This window comes from Phoca vitulina, unplaced genomic scaffold (genome assembly GCF_004348235.1).
Source record: "Phoca vitulina isolate PV1807 unplaced genomic scaffold, GSC_HSeal_1.0 scaffold17, whole genome shotgun sequence".
NCBI classification, from domain to species: Eukaryota; Metazoa; Chordata; class Mammalia; order Carnivora; family Phocidae; genus Phoca; species Phoca vitulina.
In genome coordinates, this window is record NW_022589720.1 from 24,940,445 (window position 1) to 24,966,937 (window position 26,493).

Here is a 26,493-nt window from a genome sequence, read left to right on the forward strand (position 1 = left end):
TCTCTCAGGGGACCATATTCCTTCATCTGAGGATCTCAGTGATCTTCATAAAGCCTTACCCAGAGAGGCATGATTTGTAGATGGAAGGTGTAAATGAAGAAGAAAAAAGTAATGTCTCTATCAATGATTTTCTACAAACTTTATGGTCCCCCTCAAAAAAGAATTAAGGGCAATAAAAAGATTATAATGTGTTTCTTATTGGTAATACTCTACTTGGATATGACTTGTTCTCCTAATGATTAAATTATGAATGCACAGAAAGCCTAGAGTGAATAAATTAGGAAGTGTTGGTTCTCTTAATCATTTTGAAGGTTTAAGTTACCAAAAGAGATTGAATCTCATATACAGTCCAAACAAACAGGCTTTCATTTGACCTAGGACACAGTGGAAATAATTTGGAAATGACTTTAAAAGAAAAAAAAAAGAACACTTAAGAGGCTACTATTCTCTGCTCATCTTAACTGAAGTCAAAAATGTAAAATTGAATTTCTGGATTAGACTATCTGAAGACTACACATATCAGAGTTTCTTTGCCTGGTTTTTGCACTCAAGGTCAAATGTCCAAGAAGATATAAATGAAACGGTGATTTTAAAAAAAAAAAAAAAGCTAGATCTTTTGCCTTTGGGACATTTTTTTAAAGCCACATGCCTATAAAAAGGAGAGACCTGCCATCTGGAATTTGCATTCTTCACAACTGGCCATAATCTGGAGACCGAGTATTGACCCTGGGTTATACTTTCCATCTTAGAAAGTCAGCATAGGCCACAGACCCTCTCAGGCACGAATATATTTTAACACCCTTTTCTGCCCCAGAAGCATCATTGTTTGATGCATTTACCCAGGATTGATAGAGTTGGCGAGAAGTAGGTCGTCACAGCTTCCCCTGCATCCAGGTGGCCCCCCACATTGGGACCAGTAGACCATCACAGAAAGTCCTGTAGGTTCTTGGGCTAAGCAGATTTTTATTTTTACTCCAGGATGAGCCCAAGGTCATGCTAAAATGGAATTTCCAGAAAAACAAAAATTAGGTATTTACCTCTTAAGCCCTCGGGGAAAAAAATTCCATTGCATTTGAATAATGGGAGATTAAACATGTCAACATTGTTCCATTTCTGCTTTATTAATGATTTAATATATCTACAAAGACTTAATAAATTACAGAAAAGGCTTATAGTCATTCAGACCATTTTTATTTGTCGGATGCTTCTTTTTCATAGACTGTTATTTGTTACATGAAAATAAATCTTCAGTCTTTGTTTTCATATCCTCTTTCCCTTTAACAGAACTATAGGAAACATATTTCCTCTAATAAATATCTTCTTTTTAAAAAGCCATATGTTTCTATAAAATATCAACACATAATAATACATATGCAACCAGATTAATCTTTGAAACTACAAAAGTTGGTCCCATTGTCTAAAACATAATCTCCTAGGACACAGATAGGCAATTTTAGAACTGAGGTCAGAGTTCCTTACTCCCTGTCTAGTGAAGACCATTACTCATCCAAGGGGAAAGTTCTTGCAAGCCTGTTTATTACAGATGTGTATTTTTGTAATGCAGTGTGGTAAAAAATAAATACAACTTAGTCACATAATAGTGAAAAAAAGAATCCTACCATTTGCCAGCCAGGTGAATTGATTTATAGCTGGTGTATGTGTCTATGGGTCCATTTGTGATCTCACCCTAACACGTGTAATTTGCCTGTACAGTATCAGACCTCTTCCCTCAGCAGAGACCTCAGGAAGTCTGAGTCGTTCAGTGCAGGTGGTCTGCAGAGACCTCAGGAAGGCTGCCCCAGGTCTGAATATGGAGGAAAAGGAAACTGAGAAGGGGAGTCACACCCAGGACATCTCCTAGGTTGTCCCTGATGTTTGCATCAAGCAGAAACAGCATAAGGATGGTCCCATTCTAGTAAGCCCTCCCCCCATGGTCACTGGGTGAACTTCTATCCTTCTATGTGGTAATGTCCCTCTTCAGTCCATGTCTGCTCCTTCACCTCTCTCCTGAGCCCCCCCACCCCAACCTTTCTACGACCTGCCTACAGTATATCTCCATCTTGGGTATTTCACATCATGCGTAAAACTTGACGCATGACTTTCCCACATCACCAAGCTGGCTCCAATATTCCAGGTTCCACCACCCATAAAGTTGCCCAAGCCAGAAACCTGAGATTCAACTAGCAGTCACTCACCTGCTTTGTCTAGAACTTTCCCTGGTTTTGTGCTGACAATCCCACATCCTAGGAAATGCCTTCATCCCAGCAAATTGGGACAGTTGGCATCCTGGAGTCAACTGAAATGCTGCCCTCTTCCTTCCACACTGTCCAGTTGATCACCAAGTCCTGTCAACCCCGGCTCCCTTCGGGGTCTCTCTCCCTTTCTATCTGGGTCAAGCGGCTTTCATTTCCCACATGGTGGTCCTAGTATTCTACTACCCATCCCACTGTCCACTGTCATCCCGTCATCCAGTGTCTCCACAGCAACCAGAGAGACCTTTCTAAAGAGAGCGCCTCAGGCATGTGTGTGCATCCTCACACACACTGCAGCTTGAGCCCTTTGGATGGGTCCGCTTTACCTTCAGGGTAATACCCAAGCTCCTTAGCTTGGTGAAGCACAGGAACCCTTTCACTGTATGATCCCTGCTTAACTTTTTGCCTTCATCTCTCACTGATTTCTTCCTCCCCTGTTTGGGCTGAATTAGCCACAACTTTTTGCAAAGGACTATGCTCAATATCTCCTCTGAGCTTTTGCACATGCTGCTCTTGCTGTCCTGTTTCTCCTCCCCTCCCCCACGTAGCTTAGCTTCTTCCGTGTCTGGGGGACGAAACACCATGACACACTCCTCTGGGAGGCTTCTGTGACCCTTCTGCCACCTGCCCCATCTTTAGGCGTCTCCTCTTTGGGCTCCTGCAGTGCCCCCTTCTCATCTTCATCAATGCATGAATCCCACATATTCCAATTACCATGTGGCTTGTTGTGTCCCCAGTAGACTTGAAGGGCAAGGACCTTACTTGTCTTTGTGTCCTGGCTCACTGCCTTGCACCTACAGGTGCTCTGTAGATGTTTATTAATGAAGGCACCCAAGAGCTTCAGGCCTGAGAGATGGGACACCAGTTCTAGCCCTCATTCTTCCATCCCCGGTTCTGTGGCCATCAGGCTGCCATGTTCTTCCTCTGAGCTTCCATCTCCTCACCTGTAAACTGAACATTTTGGTCTGATGACTCAGGAACTTCAACTCTGACATTGGTCACATATCTTTTTATTTCTTACTGATCATTCTAAATAAGAAGGGATAGGCAAACAGTCTCAGGATCTAAGTTTGCAACTAGAGCCAGACGATTTACTGCAGTAAAGTTCTAGTTGGATGATGTTTCTTCTCACATTTGGAGAAAAGATGCTATTGTGAAATATTATTTTTGGTTCCAGCAGAAGATGAGGTCATTTAAATGCTGCCGAGACAGCTCCCTTTAATGTACCACCTCTGTTTTGTAAATAAATCCTTTTGTGTGTGTGTGTGTGTGTGTGTCCGTGAAGAGATGCATGTGTGAGCATCACACGGTAATTGGCATTTTATAGGAAAGGGTAGCACTTCAACAACATTAATACAAAAGTCCATAGCATCCAATTTTGCATGGTTTGGCTTTTTCTCCACAGGCTGACAGAGTCTCATTGCCCTTTAAGCCAATGTAAAAGGAAGCAAAGGCTTGAGCCATCTGTCTAGACAGGATCTGTTTCAGAACTCAATTGTCTCTACAACTGGATTGGGTGTTCACATGCTAAACATTGGCAAACATGCAGGTTTCCCATCTGGGCGAGCCTCTTAATGTCACTCTCAGTAACTTCTGAAAAACCATAAGATTAGTATATAAACATCCTATATTTGTTAATTCTGTGGCATTTATGCAGTATTGTTATGGGCTAGGCACTGTTCTAGTTGCTGGAGAACCTGCTAATAGATGAGAGACATGGTTCTGTCCCATGGCACTTATCACAGATAAGGGGCCACAAGCAATAAACAAGCAAATAACTGAATCTAAATGTTAGATGGTGACAACTGGTACTATAAATGAAATAAAGCAGTAACATGAAAGATGCCTGGGCAGTGTCCTGGTGGGGAGTTAGCTGAAATTGGTATCAGTGAAGACCTCATTAAAGAGGCAATGTTTGAGCTGAAGCCTGAGTGTCAGGAAAGGCCAGCCCTACAAAATCTGGGGGCAGAATATTTCCAGGGAGGAGCCAGCACATGCAGCTGTCCTAGGCAGGAGTGATGGAGTGTTCCAGGGGCAGAGAGACCGAAGCACAGTGAGTGATGGGGAGAGCACGGGGAGGTGATTTGGGAGCATGGGCGGGACTAGATGTAGAGGTTTGTGTAAGCCACCTCAAAGATTTAGACCACAGTCTGAGTCTAGTAGGGAGCTATTGGAAGGTTTAAGCTGAGTGCATCATGATATATGTTTTTTAAAAGTTCACCCTGGGTGACTCAGTCTTAAGTGGTGAACTCCTGATTTCGGCTCAGATCATGATCTCAGGGTCCTGGGATCAAGCCCCATGTCAGGCTCCATGCTCAGTGGGAAGTCTGCTGGAGGTTTCTCTCTCTCTCCCTCTGCCCCTGCTTACCTTCTCTCTCCCTCTAAAATAAATAAATAAATCTTAAAAAAAAAAAGTCCCCCCTAGGTGTGTAATGGAGAATAGGAGATTGTAGGGGGCAAAAAATAAAAAGGGAGACCAGATTGGAGGCTATTGTGATAACTCAAGCTAGAGATGCTGGTGGTCTTGACAGTGGTGGTGGCAGGGAGGAGCAGAAGTAGGTGGATGTGGGTGTGTTTTGCAAGTAGAATCTACAGATCTTGCTTATGGTTTGGATATAGGAAATAGAAGGAGGAATCAAAGATAACTTGTGAGCTTTTAGTTTGCATATCCTCTTTAGCTTGAGTAGATGATGGTGCTCTTCCCATGGAGGTGAGAAAGCCAGGAGTGAGAGGGAGGCAGAGTCCTGTTTTAACCATACTGAAGTGTGTATTAGATACCCAAGTGGAATTGTAAGGAGGCAGTTGGAAATATACTTAATATTATTATATTTAAGTTGGCCTGTTGATTTTCTGCCAGTGCCAGCTTTAGCCTCATAAACTTCAGACGCTTATTTTATTTGTAACTGAACACTGCTTTTAGCTGTGGGCAGCTAGATTTAATACTGACAGTTGGACAATTGAGACTGATAACATCTGCCTCTTTCGTCCTGTTTGTGCCTTCCTTTGTGTACCTCTGAACTCCTCATTAGATGATCAAGAAATTCCAGAGCTGGGAAACTTGCAAAGACTTCTTTGAACTCCCCCCTTATAGTTCCTACTTTCAATTATGGAGGAAAACACTCATGTTATTGGATAAAAGTGAAAAAGAAGATCTGCTTCTTGACTAGCATAGTTGGGGGCTGTGTTACAGATTGGTCATCCCTGCCCTCTGAAGCTGTTTTTATTAGATATGTGTTTTATTTTGCATTTAACTATTTGTGTGTGTATTGGGCAAGGGTATAAAGGGGGCATGTGAGTGCTCTTAATGAAAATTGTCTTTAGCTCTTTTGTCAAGAGTATATACATTAGGTCATTATTCTTTCTCCATGATCATAGTTTTGCATGTTTCTTGCCACAAGTTCTATTTCTAAAAGCATTTAAAAATAAGAAAGGACTGTATATCTAGTATTGTCATACCCTCTATGAACCGTACGTAACATGTTCTGTTTAACAAAAAGATGGTAGGATGGGGGGAAATGATGATGCAGCTAGTAATGGGATGAATAGGTTTCTACTAATTTGGGCTAAAGCCAAATGGATTTTCTTAGTTCTGGACTCTAATAATGGTCCCTGTTGCTTTGGGGAAAGGATTTCACAGCTCTTCTGTACTGGGAGAGGGAGGAGCACTGTCCCATACGGTCAAGACCCTAGTAGCCACGGCATATCTTCCATGGAAAAAACAAGTCAAGCCACCATTATGCTCAAGTTTCTCAGCTACTTTGTTAGGCCCAGAGGGGCAGCCATAGGGTAGGCCCACAGGAGCAAGCCAGGGAAACAGCTAATCAGCACATCCCTGAATTTGTTCCCTTTGGGGCTATCCACTAGGCCATAGGGCCTCATGTGTCGAAAGTTGCCATCTTGTCAGTAGCAGTGACTCTCAAGGATGGCTTTTAGGAAATAGTGGAGCTGTGAGAGACTTTGAAGGCCAGGAGGTTATTTCTGAATGGAGAAGAGATAAAGGTGTTCCAGAGGTCAGAGGCAACAAACCAAAAACCATGGAGTCCAAAGTGAAATGATTGGATGATATAGGGATTGTTGACAAGTTCATGAACTACTGTGGTAAGCCAGTGACTTCTGAAGTTACATTTGGCCAGACAGGCATCGTTTGTCTGTGGTCAGCAGATGAAGGAGACCGTTGGCACCACTGCATGTTGCCAGAGCAATGGAGCCCCGCTGAGCAGTGCTGACTAGAGAAAGTATAGGATCCAACAGGTCTCTGTCTGTTAATAATTTCCCCAGACATTCTTACTGCTGCACATCAGTGACTGTTTAACATCTGGTTTTTTTACTATTGCATAAAGTTTCGTTTTAGTTTCTGACAGTATGTATTTCAGATTTTCTGAATACTTCACATTCTTTCTCTTTTGCAAACAGCTTAAATGGGAAGGTTGCCTATTTCTAAGAGGAGGATGGCTTTGTCCATATTGGACCTTAATGGTTCCATTAGACCTTCATGATGGATGAGGAAAGGACATGGCTTTTGTTTTATATGTTAAGGAATGCATACCCATAGACCCAGAGATAAAAAGAACTTACAGGAGTGAGCCTAACGTAAGACCCCCAAAGTAAATCACCTTGGAAGGTTTTGCTTTCATTTCTCTGAACACCCAAGTATCTGAAGGAACTCAAACATTTTGCATCAGGCATAAAATAGGGAGTCAAATGGAGAATTAACCAAAGAAGAAAAGCTACCATTAGTCCAGAGGACTTAGAGACATGATTAGTTTTTTTAAAGAATAGATTTTTATAAGGGTTGAAGCATGTTTTAATGTATTTAAAGAGTGTACAGACCAATGTCTATAGAAGCCAATAACAAATTCATCAATTAATTTCCTGTTTTGGTTTCTCCCACCGGAGATCTCATTTTTATGTTCTTAGGAAGTTTGAGATTCAATTCAACATGATAGGGTTTTTTTTAATGATGTATAGTTGACACACAATGTTACATCTGTTTCAGGTGTACAACATAGTGATTGGACAACTACACATTATGCTATGCTCACCATGACTGTAGCTGCCATTTGTCCCCATGCAGCACTGTTACAGTACCACTGGGTATATTACAATATGATGGTTCTACCATATACATGTGCATATATAAATAATATAAGGTTACCAGTCAACATTTATTATGTCTCTACTAGGTGCCAGAAGCACTGCTGCTTCCGTAAATATCTCATTTAATCCTAATGACAAATCTGAAAGTATTAATAATTATCCCCACTTTAGAGGCAAGGAAACTCAGGGTTTTAGGCATAAGGACTTTCATAAGTACTAAGTGTCAGAACTGGGCTCAAATTAGTTGAAGTCTCCTGGCACCAAGACCTATCTTTGCCTTCCTTTCGTCTTCCTTTATTAATTAGTAGCTGTGTGTAAATAAATGGAACCCAGACACAGCCAGTGTTTGTACACACAGTGGTATCCAGGTTTCAGGCAGAAGAAGTTTTACTTAACAGAATCCTGGTCAGGAAATTGGATAATCACTCTTGCTGTCCAATATTATAGCCACTCGCCACAGGTAGCTATTTAATTTAATTAAAACTAAATGAAATAAAACATTTATCATCTCAGTTGCCACTACCCACAGTTCAAGCACTCAACAGCCACCTGTGGCTAGTGGCTCCATGTTGGATTGTACAAATATAGAACATTTCCATCATCATAGAACGGTCTATTAGACAGGCAGCTAGAGAGTCTGATCCAGCACACAGAGCTTTTTCTTTCTGTGGTCATCTACAATACCTGTTGACAACTGATGACTATTTGGCTTGACCTAACAGCTCCACTCTCCTGGGTCAATGCCATGTGTCTGTCCATATACTTCATAGTGTGCTCACTTTTTCTTCCAAGGAGGAAGTTGGCCGGATATGGAAGATGGAGCTGCTTAAAGAATCGGATGGGCTGGGAATTCAGGTTAGTGGAGGCCGAGGATCAAAGCGCTCACCTCACGCTATCGTTGTCACTCAAGTGAAGGAAGGAGGTGCCGCTCACAGGTGACTAGATAACTCTCCCTTCTTCTCTGCCTCCTTATCCTCTCCCTTCCCTTCCTCCGGGTGTAGGACTCTTCCATTTGGTCAAAGCCCTGGTAATTGCAGTTCATAAAGATGATGCTGGAGCATGGAAGAAAATCAGACATGAGCAGTTCCAATTACACACACCTCTGGGCGCAGGAAGTGGCTAATTGCTGGAGATAGTACAGGCTCCTCCGAATCAGAAGAGATCGGATTTCTTTCTAGTCTGTTTTGAGTTTCAAGTGATTGTTACTTATCCTAACTTTTAGGATACTGGTAACATGTGGTTACCTATTGAGACTATGCTATGCAACAGAACGCCACATTCCTGACATCTTAACCCCCATAAGATTGTGGCTAATGACTTAGGAAAGCAATTGATTTTAAATGCAACCACAGTTCATGTGCTGTGTCAGTTCTGTCAGGTTTCAACACACACTTACATACGTGTGTCATGTAAATGCCAAGGGGAAAAAAGGAAATGGGAATTTTTCTCCTTGTGACCTGAACAATTCATACTTCAAAACTTGTTTTTTAATCTGAACTATTGTCTTAAGTAGGAAGAAGGACAGTGCTTAGGCAGAGCATGTACAAAGAAATCCATTTGGAGTTACAAGGATGTAACTATACCAAAATAGACAGCATGCTTTTGCTTTGCTAGCTGATTGCTTCCGTGTATATAGGGCGTCTACTATTGACAAGGCACGCTGGGGTGTGTACACGTGTTATGTGCCCACACGTGTACGGTAGGTGTATAAAGGTAGAGTTTCACGGATGAGGGAGGTAAATCTAGTTGGGAATTTGGTGTTCAGTCCAGGTACCCGGTTATAAGGGGGATAGGCAAACCAGAGTGGTGTGGCCTGCCCTAGACCGAGAGGGCTTTGAAAGCTCTCTCATGAAGTGGAGTTGAAGGAGTCGGAGGTAAAGATTGGAAGACTAAGGAGAGGACAAGGGTAGAAACTATCATGTGTCATGTCCCAGTTCTAGTCTCATGACTCAGAGTAAGATGCTGACAACTAGAGATAAGAGTAACTGCACTTGTCAGTTATCTGGGCAGCAGTCATTATGGAAGGATTAAGACCTTAGTTTTTATCCAAAAGAGCATCACTAAATTTCCCACATGAGGTATGCTTTGGGGAACTCCCATCAGATAGCCATTTCCCCATTAATCCCAGGTCTTAGGTTCTAGCATGTCTTTGGAAAGTTGGCAATTAGGAAATTCCTGTGCCCAGAGATAAACTTATATAGAACTGTTCTTGTCTGTTTTCTACCTGAGCTGTTTCTAGTAGGTTTCACCATTTTCTCTTCCCCCTTAGCCTGGAGTTGTGTGCATGTCTCTCTCTGCTTCTGGAGTATATAATTCACATGTGGGGCATTCTAGTTAATAACAGGAGATGAGACAAATGGAATTGAAGAGGGAAATAAGAAAAGGGATGGGGGTAGGGATGGTCTTGAATAAATTCAAGGACATTGGTCAGAACTTAGTGTTCTTTTTTACTCCTGAATCCCTCTCTTTCTCGATGGCCCACCCACACACCTCCTTGAGGTTCTCTGTGGGCTTCCTATTCCCCTTCTCTTTCCAGTCCAAGCAACTAGAAGGGTTCTTAGCATTTCTCTGATTTAGGGATTTTTGAAGGACAGAAATCAGAGGCTGTCACAAGTCTCTGGTACCTCCTGTCTTCTGTGAAAGCCTAAATTCATGGAGAAGATTATGATGCATGCCCTAGACAACTGAGAGAAAAACCAGTGAGGGAGGGAAGGATGGAGAGAAGCTGGTTGATTTGCTGAAAGAAGGCAAGGTGGGAAGAGTCGACATGTTGGAGAGAAAGTTGGGTAAATCTAGGAATGTTGGGGACAGGCACAGTCTGTCCTTGGGTATTGATGGAAAGTCTTCAGAGGGGATGGTGGAACCCTAGGCTTAGGGACCATCCCCCTCACCAGATTTCCTATCCCATATTTAGCAATAGCGATGAAAAACCTCTGGCTCCTTTGGGATAATGGAAGACCAGACCACTGGAGGTTCAAGTGGAACCCACAGGACTGTTGATCCGTCATGATTGAAGGCACCTGCACAATGCTCTGGCACAGTGTGCCACCCCAGCCCTTGACCCACCCTAGGGCACGCAGCCCCAGCCCAGTGGGAAGGAAGCTCTAAGTCAGCTGTAATTTACTTTAGAGGAAATAAAGAAACAGAATACATTTGTAGACCAGGTCTGATACCTGCAATAGCAGTAAACTGGTCAGACTGTTTGATTTTTGTATTCCATCCTCCTGATGAAGCGTGGCTGTAGGATGGAAATGGTGCTGAGAGACTTTATCCTCAAGGTCCTGTAACTCTGCATGTGTGTTGGGAGTGGGGAGGGGCCACATGCACATGCAGTGAAGTGTCCCAGGTGCTACAGAGGAAATATGGCCAGGGCCTTGTCACCTGGAAAGAGAGAGGACAGCAGGTTAGAGAAGGCTTTCTGTTGAGCTTGTGATACCTTTGTTTGGGGTACTTAGCTCAGTGACTCAGCTGACAACTCAGTTGTGAGGACAGGATGGCATTAGGATTAAAAACAGAATGACTCGACTTTCCAAAAACCTTGGGGTCTCAGTTCCTCTATCACTCTCTCCCCCTGGGTGGGAAGCGTTTCATTAAGGTTGATGCAGGATATGGTGGTGAATTAAGAACTTGCTTGCTACCAGGTGACCATGTGAAATCATGGAGCTTCCCTAAGTGGGCATCAGGACCCACCCAGACCAAAGGAAAAATCCCAACCCAAACTGTCGCTGGCCGTCTCTACTTTTTCCTTAGCCTGATTTTAACCGTCCCTCTTGCGACCTTCCCCAGCTCCAGGAAAATGTCCCTTCTCAAGCCCAGAATATCTTGACAAGGGATTTTTTTCCCATCTCCATTTCCTCAGGGATGGCAGGCTGTCCTTAGGAGATGAGCTGCTGGTAATCAATGGTCACTTATTGGTGGGGCTCTCCCATGAGGAAGCTGTGGCCATTCTCCGCTCCGCCACTGGAATGGTTCAGCTGGTGGTAGCCAGCAAGGTAGGTAGTTTTTGTTTTTTGTTTTTAATATTTTTAATGATGGTGGTGAATTTGGATTTGAGCCCTCCCTGTGCCACATACATACATACACACTTGCATGTTTACTGGGGCCATTTAAACAGCCGTGATTCTACAGGGCAAGCCCACGAGGGTGGCCTTTATCTGAAATATTTAGTTGATGGAAAAGCAGTAATAGGACTAAGGAAGGGGGAGGAATGGTAGGGTGGACAGAAGGACAAGGTAGAGAGAGTAGCACCTCTCCCAGGGAGAAACCGAAGAGGAGACATGGGTGTCCACTGGAAGGCAGGGAGGAAGGAGAGGTGTGGAGCTGCCCCTCTCCCAGGTCCCGAAGGAAGAAATGTTCAGGGTTAGCCACGGGCAGGCGACAGGCCCTGGTTCTGACTCGTGGCCTCACAGAGTGTTGGCACTGCAGGAAGCCCTATGAATCCTGTTTGTGCAGCCACCCTTTCCCCCTTTCTCCTCAGTTTTCCGGATGAGACAGTGAGGCCGAGCTCCTGTGGCTGGCTTGCATCTCACAGAGGCCTAGATGCTGTCTGCAGCACCAGGACCCTGGCTTTGATGCACAGCATGTCTGTCCCCTCCCTCTGGCTGTCCCCTCTTTGTCACAAGGGCTCAGGCTGGTGCTTCTTGTGCCCCCATCCCTGGAGTGTGTTAAAACAGTGCCGATGTCCTGGGCCCCCAGCATCCACTTTGTCCCCTGGTGTCACCAGCCTTAGCGCCCTGGATAAAGGCTGCAGGCCTCCACAGCAGTGTGACCAGAAAGAGGACCCGAGCCCTCTTGCTTCTGCTCCCTGCTCCCATCTGCTGTTGATAAGACAGGAAAACGCCCACAGGACTTGGCAGCTAGTGCAGGGGAGCCACTGGGCTTCATTTCACTCATGGAAGCAGTGATGGGAAGCCACCCCAGCCCTCAACCCTTCGCAGCAATACGCTCTTGCCAGTAGGGCTAATTCTGTCCTCATTATTCCTATTATTTTTTTGAACCTAACATCTATTCTGTATTTTCCCTCTTAGATTACAAGGTGTATTGCCTATATTTGTAGTATTTAATAATTAGAATATTTTGAACTATCTGGAAAATCTGTTTTCCTCCTTTTACACCTCTCACCCCAATCCCTTAACCCAGACTCTCAGGCTTCCAACAAGAACGCAGAGCCTTGGCACAGACTTGGGAGGAAGGGTTGGCATTGAGGCCCCGGAGGCAGGGGTTGAGACAGTCTCCAATCACAGGCTCCCTCCTCCCCTCCCAGAGATACCATAGGGCACCCTGGTGTCTCCTCACTAGGGACAGGAAGGAGAGCAGAGCAGGGATGTTCCCTCTCAGTCTGTTGAATTCCACAAGAGGGAAATGCTGCAAGGGAAGGACAAGCAAGTTCCCTTTCAGCCAAAGGTGATGGGGTTTGAAAAGCACCGTCGGGTCTTAAACACTCACACACATGAGTGCTGTGTTTGCACAGCCCACCTCCCCACAGTCTGTGGCTCAAGAATGTGGGGGTTCCTGCACAAGCATACCATGGGGCCACCAAACCTTTATTTCTATGCTGACTTCTTTCTTCTGCTAGTTCAGGAAATGGGGAAGAGAAAACATTTCCTAGGTCAAGCTGTTATCCACAAACACATGGACACAAAGAAATCATAAAATAAAAACAAGAAAGGTCTGTCCATTCATCACTTGCTTACACCATACATAAAAATAAATTCAAAAATGGTTGAAAAACCTTAATGTAAGACAGGAAACCATCAAAATCCTAGAGGAGAACACAGGCAGCAACCTCTTTTACCTCAGCCATAGCAACTTCTTTCTAGACACGACACCACAGGCAAGGAAAACAAAAGCAAAATGAACTATTGGAATTTCATCGAGATAAAACTCTTCTGTACAGCAAAGGAAACAATCAACAAAACTAAAAGGTAGCCTACAGAATTGGAGAAGATATTTGCAAATGACATATCTGATAAAGGTTTAGTGTCCAAAATCTACAAAGAACTTCTCAAATTCAACACCCAAAAAAAAGAAACAACCTAGTTAAGAAATGGGCAGAAGACATGAATAGACACTTTTCCAAAGAAGACATCCAGATAGCTAACAGACACATGAAAAGATGCTCAACATCACTCATCATCGGGGAAATACAAGTCAAAACCACAATGAGATACCACCTCACACCTGTCAGGATGGCTAAAATTAACAACACAGGAAACAACAGATGTTGGCAAGGATGCAGAGAAAGGGGAACTTTTCTTATACTCTTGGTGGGAACGCAAACTGGTGTAGCCACACTGGAGAAAAATATGGAGGCTCCTCAAAATGTTAAAAATAGAACTAACCTACAATCCAGCAATTGCCCTACTAGGTATTGACCCAAAGGATACAAAAGTACAGATTCGAAGGGTTATATGCACCCCAATGTTTATAGCAGCATTTTCAACAATAGCTAAACCAAGGAGAGAGCCCAAATGTCCATCAACTGATGAACAGATAAAGAAAATGTGGTGTGTGTATACACACACACACACACACACACACACACGGAAGTATTACTCAGCCATCAAAAAGAATGAAATCTTGCCATTTGCAATGACATGGATAGAGCTAGAATGTATTATGCTAGGTGAAAAAAGTCAGTCAGAGGAAGACAAATACCATATGATCTCATTCATATGTGGCATTTAAGAAAGAAAATAGATGAACATATGGGAAAGAGGAAAAGAAAAAAAGGAGAGAGGAAACAAGCCATAAAATACTCAACAGTAGAGAACAAACTGAGGGTTGACTGAGGGAGGTGGGTGGGGGATGGGTTAGATGGGTGATGGACATTAAGGAGGGCACTTGTTGTGATGAGCACTGGGTTTTTGTGTTAGTGATGAATCACTGCATTCCACTCCAGAAACCAATATTGCACTGTAATATTATACTCCTTAAATTTAAATAATAAAAAGTCCACTTATGGATAAGCATAATTAAGGAGCATACAAGGGGGTTTTGAAAGCTGGTTTCCCGGATGATGCCTGATCTGTGGTCTCACTCACTGACTCAAAGAAAGGACGCTAACATGTATCAGGTACACAGTGGGTGCCAGGTGCTTTTTCCCTATGATCTCATTTAATTCTTGAAATCCCGTGAGAGAGGGATTTGGCAAGGAAATCGTGTCTAGAAAGAAGTTGCTATGGCAAGGTGTCGTGTCTAGAAAGAAGTTGCTATGGCTGAGGTAAAAGAGGTTGCTGCCTGTGTTCTCCTCTAGGATTTTGATGGTTTCCTGTCTTACATCTTTTTATTCAAAAGATGACGTTAAAATCTAAGTGGTTAGTTAATTTACCCAGAGGTCACACAAGCAGTGGGGGGCAGAAACAGGTTTCATCGTGGGTCCATAAGACTTCAGTTTCATGCTTCTTCCTGTACACCAAGGTGCCCCTTAGTCAAATAAGATATAAAGGACACGGAGCCAATGGCATTAAAGAAAGGTAGTGTGTTCCTGCCAGAGGCTTTGACTTTAGGGACACTCACTGGGTCTTTGTAGGGCGTCTGGAGCCCTGGAATGGGTGTTCCAGCTCTCAATCTATTGCTCTTGGCCATCTGTACTGAAGGGCCTAAAGATGACCCAGCCCGCGGAGGAGTGATACCTCTCATTTCCTCCCATAGACTCCGTTTACAACTAGGCAATACGTTGCTATAGCAGCTGCCCACTGTTTGTTCCTAAACTTAATCTCCACCCTCCAAGATACTCATCCACCTTGGAGAGAAAAAGTCCGTCTTTCCACACCTGTTAGCATCTGTGGCTCTTCGTTATCCAACAAGAGCAAGCAATCCAGAGTCTTTGTTTTGTCTTTACATTCGAAGAGAAGGAGGGGGAGAAAAAAGAGCTTTTGATTTGCTGAATAAAAAAAATAATAAAAATGTAAATTATTGCTGTAGAAAATAGTCACTTTGTCACCAAACTTTAGGGCATTGTTTTGAAAATATAACCGTTACTTTCTTCGGGACAGGCTGTCTCATGTGCTCCATACAAATATGTTGTTTGCTTATACACACAAGCTTAGAAAGTTTTTGTCAAATGAATGAAATCAGAATATCCCAGCGTGTTTTGATATTCCAGGAAGCACATGCATATCAATACAGATTTCTCTCTCTCTCGAGCACTCTCAGTTTTTATTAACAAGTAATATGCATTTATTGTGTCTAATGTAGAAAAGCTAGAAGAAAAGGAAGATAACATTTTCATAACACCGCCGATAGTTCTATCCATTACCTGGTCTGTCCTTCCAGGTGTGTTTTTTTAATGGACTCAAATGCAAGGGGACAGAGTGCCCCTGGAGGCAGAGTCCCCTGAACATCAGAGCCAGCACAGCCCTTTAAAAGCTGTGTGTCTTTTTTTTTTTTTTTTTTTTTAAAGCTGTGTGTCTTGAACAAGTTGTTGCATTTTTTTAAACCTCCGTTTCCTCACCTGGACGGTGAGAATCTGTAACTACTTCGCGGAATGTCCGGAAGATTAAATGAACTTTAAAGAGCCCAAACACTGCAGCTGGTTGCAAGAAGCACTTGGAGAAATGTTTGCCTTTATGGTTATCACATATTACTACATCCAGTTTATTGTTACGGCCATTATTAAAATGATAATACTGTTTCTCACCTGCTTTTTCGCTAAGTAGCATGCAGTAAGAATCTTTCCGCATCAGAAAGTGCATTTCTGTAGCATCATTGTTGATGACCATGGAGTCTTCTATCCTGTGGCTGTTGTACCATTTACTCACCAGTTGGGACATTCATCTCTTTTAAAAACTCTTTTCCATTAATGGTCTAACAGAGTTGACCTCCCAGAAGAGAGCTAAACTCACTTTTTGCTTCATAGCTTTTGCCTTCCCTGAGGTAAGGTCTAACTGTATAGTGTTCACAATTACTGACCTGACATGAATGAGCTGCGGGTGTCTCCACGGTGCAACACACGTCAAACTAGCAACAAACATCACTGTCACCAGGCACCCACTCAAGAATAGTCTGTAACGCCCCTTGTTTAAGATGGGTGTCTTCTCTTGTTCTCCTTTCGGTCAAGCCCTGAGGAATATGGTGATCAAAGCTTTCCACGGGCTTCCTTCCTTGTAGAAATGGCTGGTGTGGGAGAAGGGAGGACACATTTCTCTCTTTTCTGGCATCAGATCAGCCGCAGCCCTGGTCCCTGGCCTCCTGGGCTGTGGTGCCTCCCCGGAGAATTCTCAGTGGCTACGTGGGCCACCTCTGCATGTGGGATTGTCACGTGGCCTCGGTGACCTTGCCTGCCTGCCGCTGACCCCTGTGCGTAGGAAGGAAGGGCTATGGTGGAGCCCTCTTTATAGTCTAATCTTAATGGAGTCTGATTCCATGTATTTTGTTGACCTTTAAAAATTATTCAAGGGCTGCTTTCTTTGAAGAGACCTTATCAGTCTCCACTTTGGCGTCATGATTCAATCAACAGCCTAATCTCTTTCTAATGAACATATGCTAGTGAGATGAGCCATGAGGGGGAGGAACACATGGATATTAGAGCTCTGTCCTGGGCCTGGAGACACGTCGGAGAGTAGAAATGGCATTCAGTTTGAGGAATGCTCAGATAAGCAGGAGAGATGGTATAGTCAGACGTACATGCGAGGTGATGAAAGAAAGTAAAGGACATTCGAGAAGAAGGGAAAGGCAAACGGGATGCCTCCTGAGATGATCCAGGAGGGCTTGCAGGAGAGGGTGCTCAGGCTGAGCTGGGAAGTTGAGCTCACTGGGCAGAGGGAGCTGCTGGTAGAAAAGGGAGCAGGACAGGGGAGAGCCTGGCGTGTTGGAAGGTCAGTATGGCCGGAATGGAAGGTGTGGGTTGGAGGGGAGAATGGAGGGAGGTGGTTTGGAGCGCTGGCAGAGACCACAGCTCTAAGATGTTGGCCTGCCTATGAGGGCACTTAAACCACCCTGAACGCAAGACAGGAGAGAGTATCAAAAGATCTAAAGTTCAGGGAATTTGGATTGCCTGTAGAAATATCTAAGAAACACAGATTTTTCAGGAAAAAAAAATTGATTTGGGTTTAAATTGGGTCTACAGCCCTGACATGTGATGTAACCTCGCCATCCTGGAAATGTGGAACATACATTCCCATCTGGTCTTTGGGTTCAAAGCACTTGACTACTCCCAGCTGACTCTGCTGGGTTTTCCTTGACCTTGACCCAGAACTGCTTGGTGCTGTAGGGTAACTCATGACTCTTTAATTGTGTCCCCATAGGAAAACTCTGCCGAGGACCTCCTGAGATTAACATCTAAGAGTTTGCCTGATCTGACCAGTTCAGTAGAGGACGTGTCCTCTTGGACCGACAACGAAGACCAGGAGCCAGACGGGGAAGAAGACGAAGGACCCAGCTCGTCTTCTGTCCGGGGAACAGTAAGTGCACCTCTGTTTCCCCAGCTGCTTCCCTGGAACAGTGTTTCCCCGAAGATGTTGATGGCAGGATCAGAGATGATAGCTTAAGACAGTAGGATAGAGACCGAATGGAAGCGGACCACAGGGCGTTTTTTTAATTTTTATTTTTATTTATTTTATTTATTTATTTATTTATTTTTTGGTCAGGATCTTCCAAACAAATCTGTGAGGGTGGTGATTTTCATTTAAGAAAAAACATTGAAACTGGAAATGAGACGAGAGAGCAACGGTGTAGTAAGTTCAGTGTGTATATCAAGTTCTAGGACACTTAGTAATTCATATATACACAAGGATTTTATTGCTATTTTTTGATGTAGTGTTTGAAAACGATTGGTTGTGAATTTAAACTTAGATGGAGAGATTCTGGTCGAGAGTGGAATGTTACAATAACATAAAGCCCATTCAGGCACAGTGGTGTGGATATGTCTTTCGGTTTTAAGGAAACCAGGACTCTCGCCGGGCTCGTGGCTGTTTTCACACCCTCGTGGTCAGCTCTCACGTGCTGCCTGGCATGCGGAGTCAGGAGGGCTTTTGGTTAACTGGGGTTGCAGTGTGGCTCCTTGTTTCCTCTTTGGATCCCAGATCTGACAGATGTGGCATTTTTAGTGTAAACTCTTGTTAGCGCTTCTTCCCCATCCAACCAGCCATGGGGAGGGTGCCCCCCTTCTGCCATTGGAGCCCCTAACTCTTTCCCACCAGCACTAAACCCAGGCAGCATGGGTAAGCATTGGAAAATTCGTTGTGGTTATAATTAGGCCTCAGAAGACCAAAAAATGCATGTTTTATTACATTTACACAATATGCTATTTTAGTTTAAGGAAGAAAAAGTTGCTTTTCTCCTTTCTTTTCGATCACTGGAGATTCAGGGCTACTGAGTATGGTTGTGTGGGTGTGGATTGCACAGTGTGCTACCTTGAAGGAAGCACCGTTTGCATGATAAAAATCATAGGCTTTTATATTTATTAGGACAATTTTCTGAAAGATGGCAGTAAAGAGTTTTGCTCTAACAAATTCAATAAATTAGGGCAATTTTCCAGTCAAGGAAGGAAAGCATCTTAAAGAAGAGATGCCTTTTTGTAATTTGCCTGCAGGCATTGTATAGGCCCATTGTTGATTTGGAAACATTTTTCCAGCTGCTTTTCCTTCAAAGGAAAACTTTCTCGGAATACTAACCTGTGAAGCAAATAAACCAGAGCTGAATGAATGAGGTTAAGGTGAACAGGTTAAAAACAACTGTGTAATTATTTCCATCTCTTTGTATTTTGATACCATTCGGTGGCTGCCCTTATTTTTATGTTTAGTAAAGGCAGAGACAAAGCTAATTTTCGTGGCCTACACTGCTTCTCTGATTCCTGCTTACTTCTCGAACCTTACTTTTCACTGAGTTCATCATTACTCCTAAGCAATCACCACACCACCCTTCCTGTAGTCCCTCAAGATGACTGCATCTTTTTCTGCCACAGGACCTTTGCAAATGCTATTCTCTCTCTCTCTCTCTCTCTCTGGAATCCTCTTCCTGAATAAGATAACTCCTATTCATCTTTGGGATGCCATAGTGTTACTGCCTCAGAGAAACTTTTCCTGACTACACCCACGTATATTAAATCTCTTAGACCTCATAGCATGACTCTGTGGCTCTCCTGTGAACCGCTTGTCACATTTGAATTTGTGATTATTTGATTAAGATCTGTTTCCCCCGTCCAACTCTACACTCCATGAGGTAATGTGATGACTGGATTGGGTTCCCAATGAATCCCTAGAGTTTAGCCACTACATCTGATGCTGAGTTATAAATAACAAAATGAATTTTAAAACAAACAACAGAATAAGCATTCATTGAATGCTAATGAAAATGACACCCAAATCTAACTGGATTTATCCACCATAAAAATTATGGTTACTCCAAGGCCCACAGCTGACCACAGCATGGCAGCCTCAGAGGGCCTTTGGATTACTATCCACATTCTAGCCCCCTTAGCCTACAGGGGTGGTCCTTGAATAAGCCTTGAACAGGCCTGTGTATCTAGGCCTCTTTGCAGATGACTTATCCGATAAAGGGTTAGTGTCCAGAATATTTAATGAACTTACACAACTCAACACCAAAACCACAAATAATCTAATTTTAAAATGGGCAGAAGACATGAACTGACATTTCTCCAAAGAAGACATCCAGGTGGCCAACAGATACATGAAAAGATGCTCAACATCACTCATCATCAGGGAAATACAAATCAAAACCACAATGAGGTATCACCTCACACCTGTCAGAATGGCTGAAATCAACAACACAAGAAACAACAAGTGTTGGTGAGGATGTGGGGAAAAAAGGAACCCTCATGCACTGTTAGAGGGAATGCAAACTAGTGCAGCCACTCTGGAAAACAGTATAGCTGTTCCTCAAAAGGTTAAAAATAGAGCTACCATATAATCCATAATCCCACTACTGGGTATTTACCCAAAGAATACAAAAACGCTAATTTGAAAAAATATATGCACCGTTATGTTTGTTACAGCATTATTTACAATAGCCAAATAATGAAACCAGCCTGAGTGTCATCTGCAAATATCTTCTCCCACTCAGTAGGCTTTCAGTTTTGCTGGTTGTTTCCTTTGCTGTGCAGAAGCTTTTTATTTTGATGAAGTCCCAATAGTTCATTTTTGCTTTTGTTTCCCTTGCCTCAGGAGACATGTCTAGAAAAATGTTGCTATGACTGATGTCAGAGAAATTACTGTCTATGTTCTCTTTCAGATTTTTATGGTTTCAGGTCTCACATTTAAGTCTTTGACCACAAATTTTGCGTGTGTGTGTGTTTAAGGTGTAAGAAAGTGGTCCAGTTTCATCCTTTTGCATGTTGCTGTCCAGTTTTCCAACACCATTTGTTGAAGAGACTGTCTTTTCCCCATTGCCTATCCTGGCCTCCTTTGTCATTGATTAATTGACCATATAGTCGTGGGTTTGGTTCTGGATTTTCCATCCTGTTCCATTGATCTATGTGTCTGTTTTTGTACCAGCACTATACTATTTTGATCACTACAGCTTTGTAGTATATCTTGAAATCTGGGATTGTGATGCCTCCAGCTTTGTTCTTCTTTTTCAAGATTGCTTTGGCTATTCAGAGTCTTTCATGGCTCCATGCAAGTTTTAGGATTATTTGTTCAAGTTCTGTGAAAAATGCTGTCGGTATTTTGATACGGATTGCATTAAATCAGTAGATAAACACACATTTTTTTTTTAAGATTTATTTGTGAGGGGGCGCCTGGGTGGCTCAGTCGTTAAGCATCTGCCTTCGGCTCAGGTCATGATCCCGGGGTCCTGGGATCGAGCCCCGCATCGGGCTCACTGCTCTGCGGGGACCCTGCTTCTCCCTCTCCCACTCCCCCTGCTTGTGTTCCCTCTCTCGTTGTGTCTCTCTCTGTCAAATAAATAAATAAAATCTTTAAAAAAAAAAAAAAGATTTATTTGTGAGAGAAAGAGCGTGTGTGTACGGGGATGGGGGGATGGGGAGGGGCAGAGGGGGAGAGGGAGTCTTAAGTGGACCACACTGAGTATGGAGCCCAACACAGGGTTCGATCCCACAACCCTGAAATCACAACCTGAGCCGAAACCAAGAGTCGGACACTTAACCAACTGTACCACCCGGGCGCCCCAGCACATGTGTATTTTTAATTGATCTTATATTTACTTTTGAAACTTGGAATGATTTCAGTGATATAATCATGAACATTTCCCCCATGTCATTAAAGGGGCTCCTGAAGCATGATTTATAATTGCTAGTATTCCATAACATAGAAGTGCCATAGCTTATTTCACCAGGTTTTTACCAGAAATTCCATTTTCATCAATCACATGTAGATCTGATTTTTTCAAAGTTATAAAGAATGCTGTACAGAATACCTTCATTCATGTACCTCTGGGCACATTTTTTAATTTTATTTCCTTAAATAGCTTGAAGCAGAATTGCTTAGTCAAAGGTTTTCTCCAGAGAGGTTATTTATTACTAATTTAGAGATCTAGCAGTGGCCAGTTCCCATCACCACCAATAACATTATCTTAAAAAAAAAAAGTTTACCAATTAATCATATTGTTTTATATGTTTATTGTAGTTTTGCCAAAGGCATGTCAATGCCTTATATGATAACATAATTTATTTGGGAAACTCAGCACTAATTCTCTACAAGTGCACGTCTCAGTGCAGTGTGGTAGGGGACCTCCGTCATGTCACCCCAGGCTTTCAAAGAGAAATCCCAAATCCATTATCCACGCGAAACCCAAGCTGATCCTGCTTTGACAGTTCCCCCTTCTCTGGGCCTCGACACCACCTCACCCACTTCGCCTTCTGCTCTGCCTTCCTCACAAAGCCCTCCCGAAGGGGGGAACACCTGGGTTTCTCCCTGGCTCCCCAGTAATGCCTCAACACCAATCATGTGTCACCATCCTCTTGAGCTCTGGTTTCAACCAGGAGAACGGAGCCCGAGACAGAGCCCTGCAGGACCAGCAAGTAGGCAGCTGACACGAAGCATTTTCTGGATTTCACAGTGTGCCCAGGGTCTGCCTTGCTCTGCCTTATAAAGGTACTGAACTACTGAAGGGAAAAAAAAATTCTCTTTTTCAGTTCTATGTTTATAATCCAGGACTCTCTGCTTCATCATTTTTAAATACTAATGAACCATTTAAATGAAAGAAACCTGGTACAGTTTAATCAAGTTACAAAGCCTTTTATTTCACAGATGATAATGATTAAACCTGCTGCCAAACTCCACTCAGACATTGACTGTTTTTGCACCTGTAAGTCATAGTGTGCTCCAAGCACTTAGCTGAGCAAATGCAATACAAATGCTGAGGACCTGTGATGAGCATCCTTAGGATTTATTTTTCATGGCTGCAATAGACAGCAAGGAGATTTTCCTTTCAGAAAGGTCCAGCCGTGCTTGGAATAAAACCATATGGTGAACATCGAATTTGAGTAGTGCAGGCAGGAAAAAGGGAGTGGGAGCGGGACAGTGAAATTCCATGGTCATTTGCATAATTGTCATCCACCTCAGAAGGGTCTGGCTTTAGTGACAGGGCTCCGTCTCCACCGTCCGCTGCTCACCACACCCCCCACAGCCAGTACGGGAGACTGCCCGCTCCCCACGCTGGCTGTGGCACGTGACTGGCCATTCTTTCTCAAGTCTGTCTTCTCCACTTTGTCTTCTGCTCTGCAATGACAATTTGTAAATTAGTATCTGGCCATGTCGCTTAATGGTATAAAATTATTCACTGACTCTCAATCACACTGAGGTTAAAATCCCAACTCCTTAACATGGAATGCATAAACTCCAGCCTGCCTGCACGGACGTCTGCCCATGCTCCCGGCAGCCCTACACACACACACACACACACACACACACACATGCACACACACACACACAGCCCGCACGGACGTCTGCCCATGCTCCCAGCAGCCCTACACACACACACGCACACACACACACACACAGCCCTCCCCTAGCACTGTGAGATCCACATTCCCCAGGTGTTCCAGAACTCTCCACTACTTTGTGCCTTTGTACCTGCCCTTTCGACTTGGAAGATACTTGTCAGCCCAGCCCAAATGTTACTCCTCCCCATAAGTAAACCTTTCCCTGAGGCCCCCAGAGTTATTTGGTCTGTGCTCTGCCCTTGAATAGACTTCTGCCATAGTGCTTACCATCTTGTTTTCATAATTTATCTTTTTATTCTGTCTTCCTCATTAGACATGAACATTTCAAGGGCAAAGACCATGATGTCTGAAGCATCTCTGTCACCCTAGGATGGTAGCGTGTCTGGGATTAATAGGAGGTTGAAAAGAGGAAGGATTCTCCTGTGCTCTCTTGCCATTCCTTGACCACTTCTGATCTGTCTCTTGGTGCTCACCTGGTCCTCTTATGTCCTTGAGGTACAAGCCTGGGTCCACGAGCCTCTGACGCTTGTGCTTCACTCCTCTTGCCCCCTGCTGAGCCCTCCTCCATCCACTTTTAAGAAGAATTGGCCCCTGCCTCTTCCACCATTGAGGGTATCATGCTGTGGGGTATTGAAGCGCTGCAAGATCTGGTCTTGCTGCCGATAAGAGAATCAGGAAGAGTAATTCCTTTCTGGTCCTTGTGGCCAGTTGAGGGAGTCTCAACTTAGTTGCAGGTTTTGTGCACTTGGAACCAAGATGACGTGGCGCCACTGAGTGTGCAAGCCTGCGGAGGACACGAGTCGTAATTCCTCTGCTGCCTGCCAACGTCCCCACAGAAAGGAGAGTCAGTGTTAAAAGGAACTGAGATGCTCTGCTTTGAGGCATTACGTGTGTGTCTCATCCATGGTTATCTAAGCACTAACCTTCCTCTCAGGACCAGATCAAGTTCAGAGTTATCTCCAAGGCCGCCCTCTGCTCAAAACATTTATCAACATCGCGCTCTCTCCCAAATCTGCTGATCACTGCTCCCTGGGCATTTAGCCTGTGCTGTTCTCTATTTACTTGTAGCTGCTTATCTCTTTGGGGGAAGAAAGAAAATACTCAAACTTTGTAAACTTTTGAAGTCAGGTATATCTATTTGGGCTCCCAGTATCCACTGGAGTACCTTGTGTTCCATACTTACTCAGTACATATTTCTCTTTTTGGGGGGACAGAGAGAGTGCGTGTGCGCATGTGAGCAGGGGTGAGGGGAGGGGGCAGAGGAAGAGAGGGAATCTCAAGCAGTGCAAAGCCCAACACAGGGCTCGATCTCATGATCCTGAGATCATCACCTGAGCCAAAATCAAGAGTCAGACGTTTAACCGACTGAGCCACTGAGGCGCCCCTCAGTACATATTTCTTGATCATAAAGCTGTCTCTGGAGCAATGGTTCTCCAAGTGTGGTCCCCGGACCAGCAGCAGCAGCATCACCTGGAAATGTGTTAGAACCACAGAGCCTCAGGTCCCACCCTCAACCTGCTGAGTCAGAAACTCTGAGGCTGGCAGCCAGCATCATTGAACAGGCTTTCCAGGTGATTTGGACGCAAGCTAACATTTGAGAACTTGAGAGCCCGCCAATAAAAGGAGTGGGAACTGTGTTGTTATTGGCTATTCCAAAAAACATGTCTCCTTTCTCAAGTGCAAATAATCATAGCTCATCTTTTTAAAAATGAGACTTTTCAGGGGGAAAAAAAATCTAGCCTCCTGAGAAAGTGGCTCCTCTCTTTTAAAATGAAGAGAGGAAGAAGAGTTTTAATATAACAGGGCATGATGGACTGGGTGATACCTCTTAAGTGTTGGGGAGCCTTTTTCTATTTTAACAAAAACAAAACTGGAAGTAATGATTGTCTTGCCAAACCTGCAATTGTCAAGGCTCAGTTCGGAAGAGTTTGTTTAGCACATCAATCAGCAGGCCTGTATCCGGCTTCCTTTGACATCAAGGGAATCAGTTCTAACATTTCTGGAATCACCAGTTCGGGAAAATCTTAGAGAACTTCTGGGTGATTAGGGTTTAAGAAGGAATAAAGGACCTCATCTTTCAAAAAGAAAGAAGCGCCAAACTGGATCTTAACGATTCTGTAAGTGGTATTGGTGTTTGATTCTTTGGTGATGGGATAATCATGAGGAGGGAGAACCTGAATTCCAGTCTTCTGGAAGAGTTAGCATCTTCGGGGGTGGGTATTAATCTACATATGGAAAGAAAGGACAGGAGCTCTTGTGCTTTGTTTGGATTGAGTAACTGATAAAGTGTCGGCCCTTAGTTTCCAGAGTGTCTGGGCACTGAGGACTTGTATTGCCGTGTCTAGAAGTATCGTTTCTGGTTGAGTCGAGCTGCCCTAGGCGGGAAACGGTCTCTTGTTTTGTGCCTAAGCTAGATTTTTTTTTTTTCTGGTAAATCAAATCAGAGCCTTATGCAAAGAACAGTGAGCACCAAATATGTAAACTTGCAACTAGTATTAAAATGGGAAGACCCCATAACTGACTGGAAATCAGATCTTCACAGAATGAAACTGTTAATGCACAGGGACTGACACAGGGCACACTGCACTTTTTGCAAAGGGGGCAGTGTTCTTTCCCTAAAGCCTCGAGGAGAGGGTGTTACAGGCAGCTCGGCCAGGTGCAGTGGGCTGGGCTACACACCTCAGGGTGCCTCTGAGTACACGGCAATTGCAGCAACTGCTTAGACGTGGCTCACTCCCCTGCGTCAGACATGGTCTTCCTCTTTCTACTCATCCAACTTCAGGACTCACTTCTCCTAGGAAGTCTTCCCAGATACACATATCCTTCATGCCTGGATGCCTAGCATGTAACATGCCCTGTATTTTCCTTCATGGTCCTTAACGCAGATTATAATGATACATAGATGCACGTGCAGGCTTGCTTAATGTCATCCTCCCCCACTAGTAGAGGACCCAAGTGGGCAGGGACCATGTCAGGTTTGCTTCCCCATGTATACCAAGGGTTCAATGTTGGCTCTCAGTATGCATGTATGTATGGGGTGGAAGGATGTTGGGACAGGTGGACAGTTGACATTCCCCCCTCGTCATGTTTGATCATCTCCTACTGACTTGCCTGCCTTCACTAGCCCGCCATGAATTTAAAATGGGCATGGCACTTAGTGTTGGTGTCTGCAAACTAGGAAGTTTATCTGCCTCTTCCCTCTGGATTTTCCACCTGGCATAGGAATATCGATGATAGAGAAATCATTTTTCTACATATAGCACTGGGAAAACACAGCAT

The 26,493-nt window shown here is 43.8% G+C and overlaps 1 protein-coding gene across 6 annotated transcripts in view; it reads left to right on the top strand.

Annotated features, from left to right (window-relative positions):
* The window catches only part of PDZD2 (PDZ domain containing 2), a 342,311-nt gene that overhangs the window by 253,156 nt on the left and 62,662 nt on the right, over positions 1-26,493 (top strand). For 4 of the 6 annotated variants that reach the window (XM_032415459.1, XM_032415460.1, XM_032415462.1 and 1 more), the window contains 3 exons: positions 8,142-8,284; positions 11,209-11,341; positions 17,597-17,752. In XM_032415459.1, the coding sequence (XP_032271350.1) occupies positions 8,142-8,284; positions 11,209-11,341; positions 17,597-17,752 (432 nt within the window). Of the gene's footprint in view, positions 1-8,141; positions 8,285-11,208; positions 11,342-17,596; positions 17,753-26,493 lie in introns of those variants that run through there. The other 2 variants (XM_032415464.1, XM_032415461.1) reach the window with 2 other exon arrangements.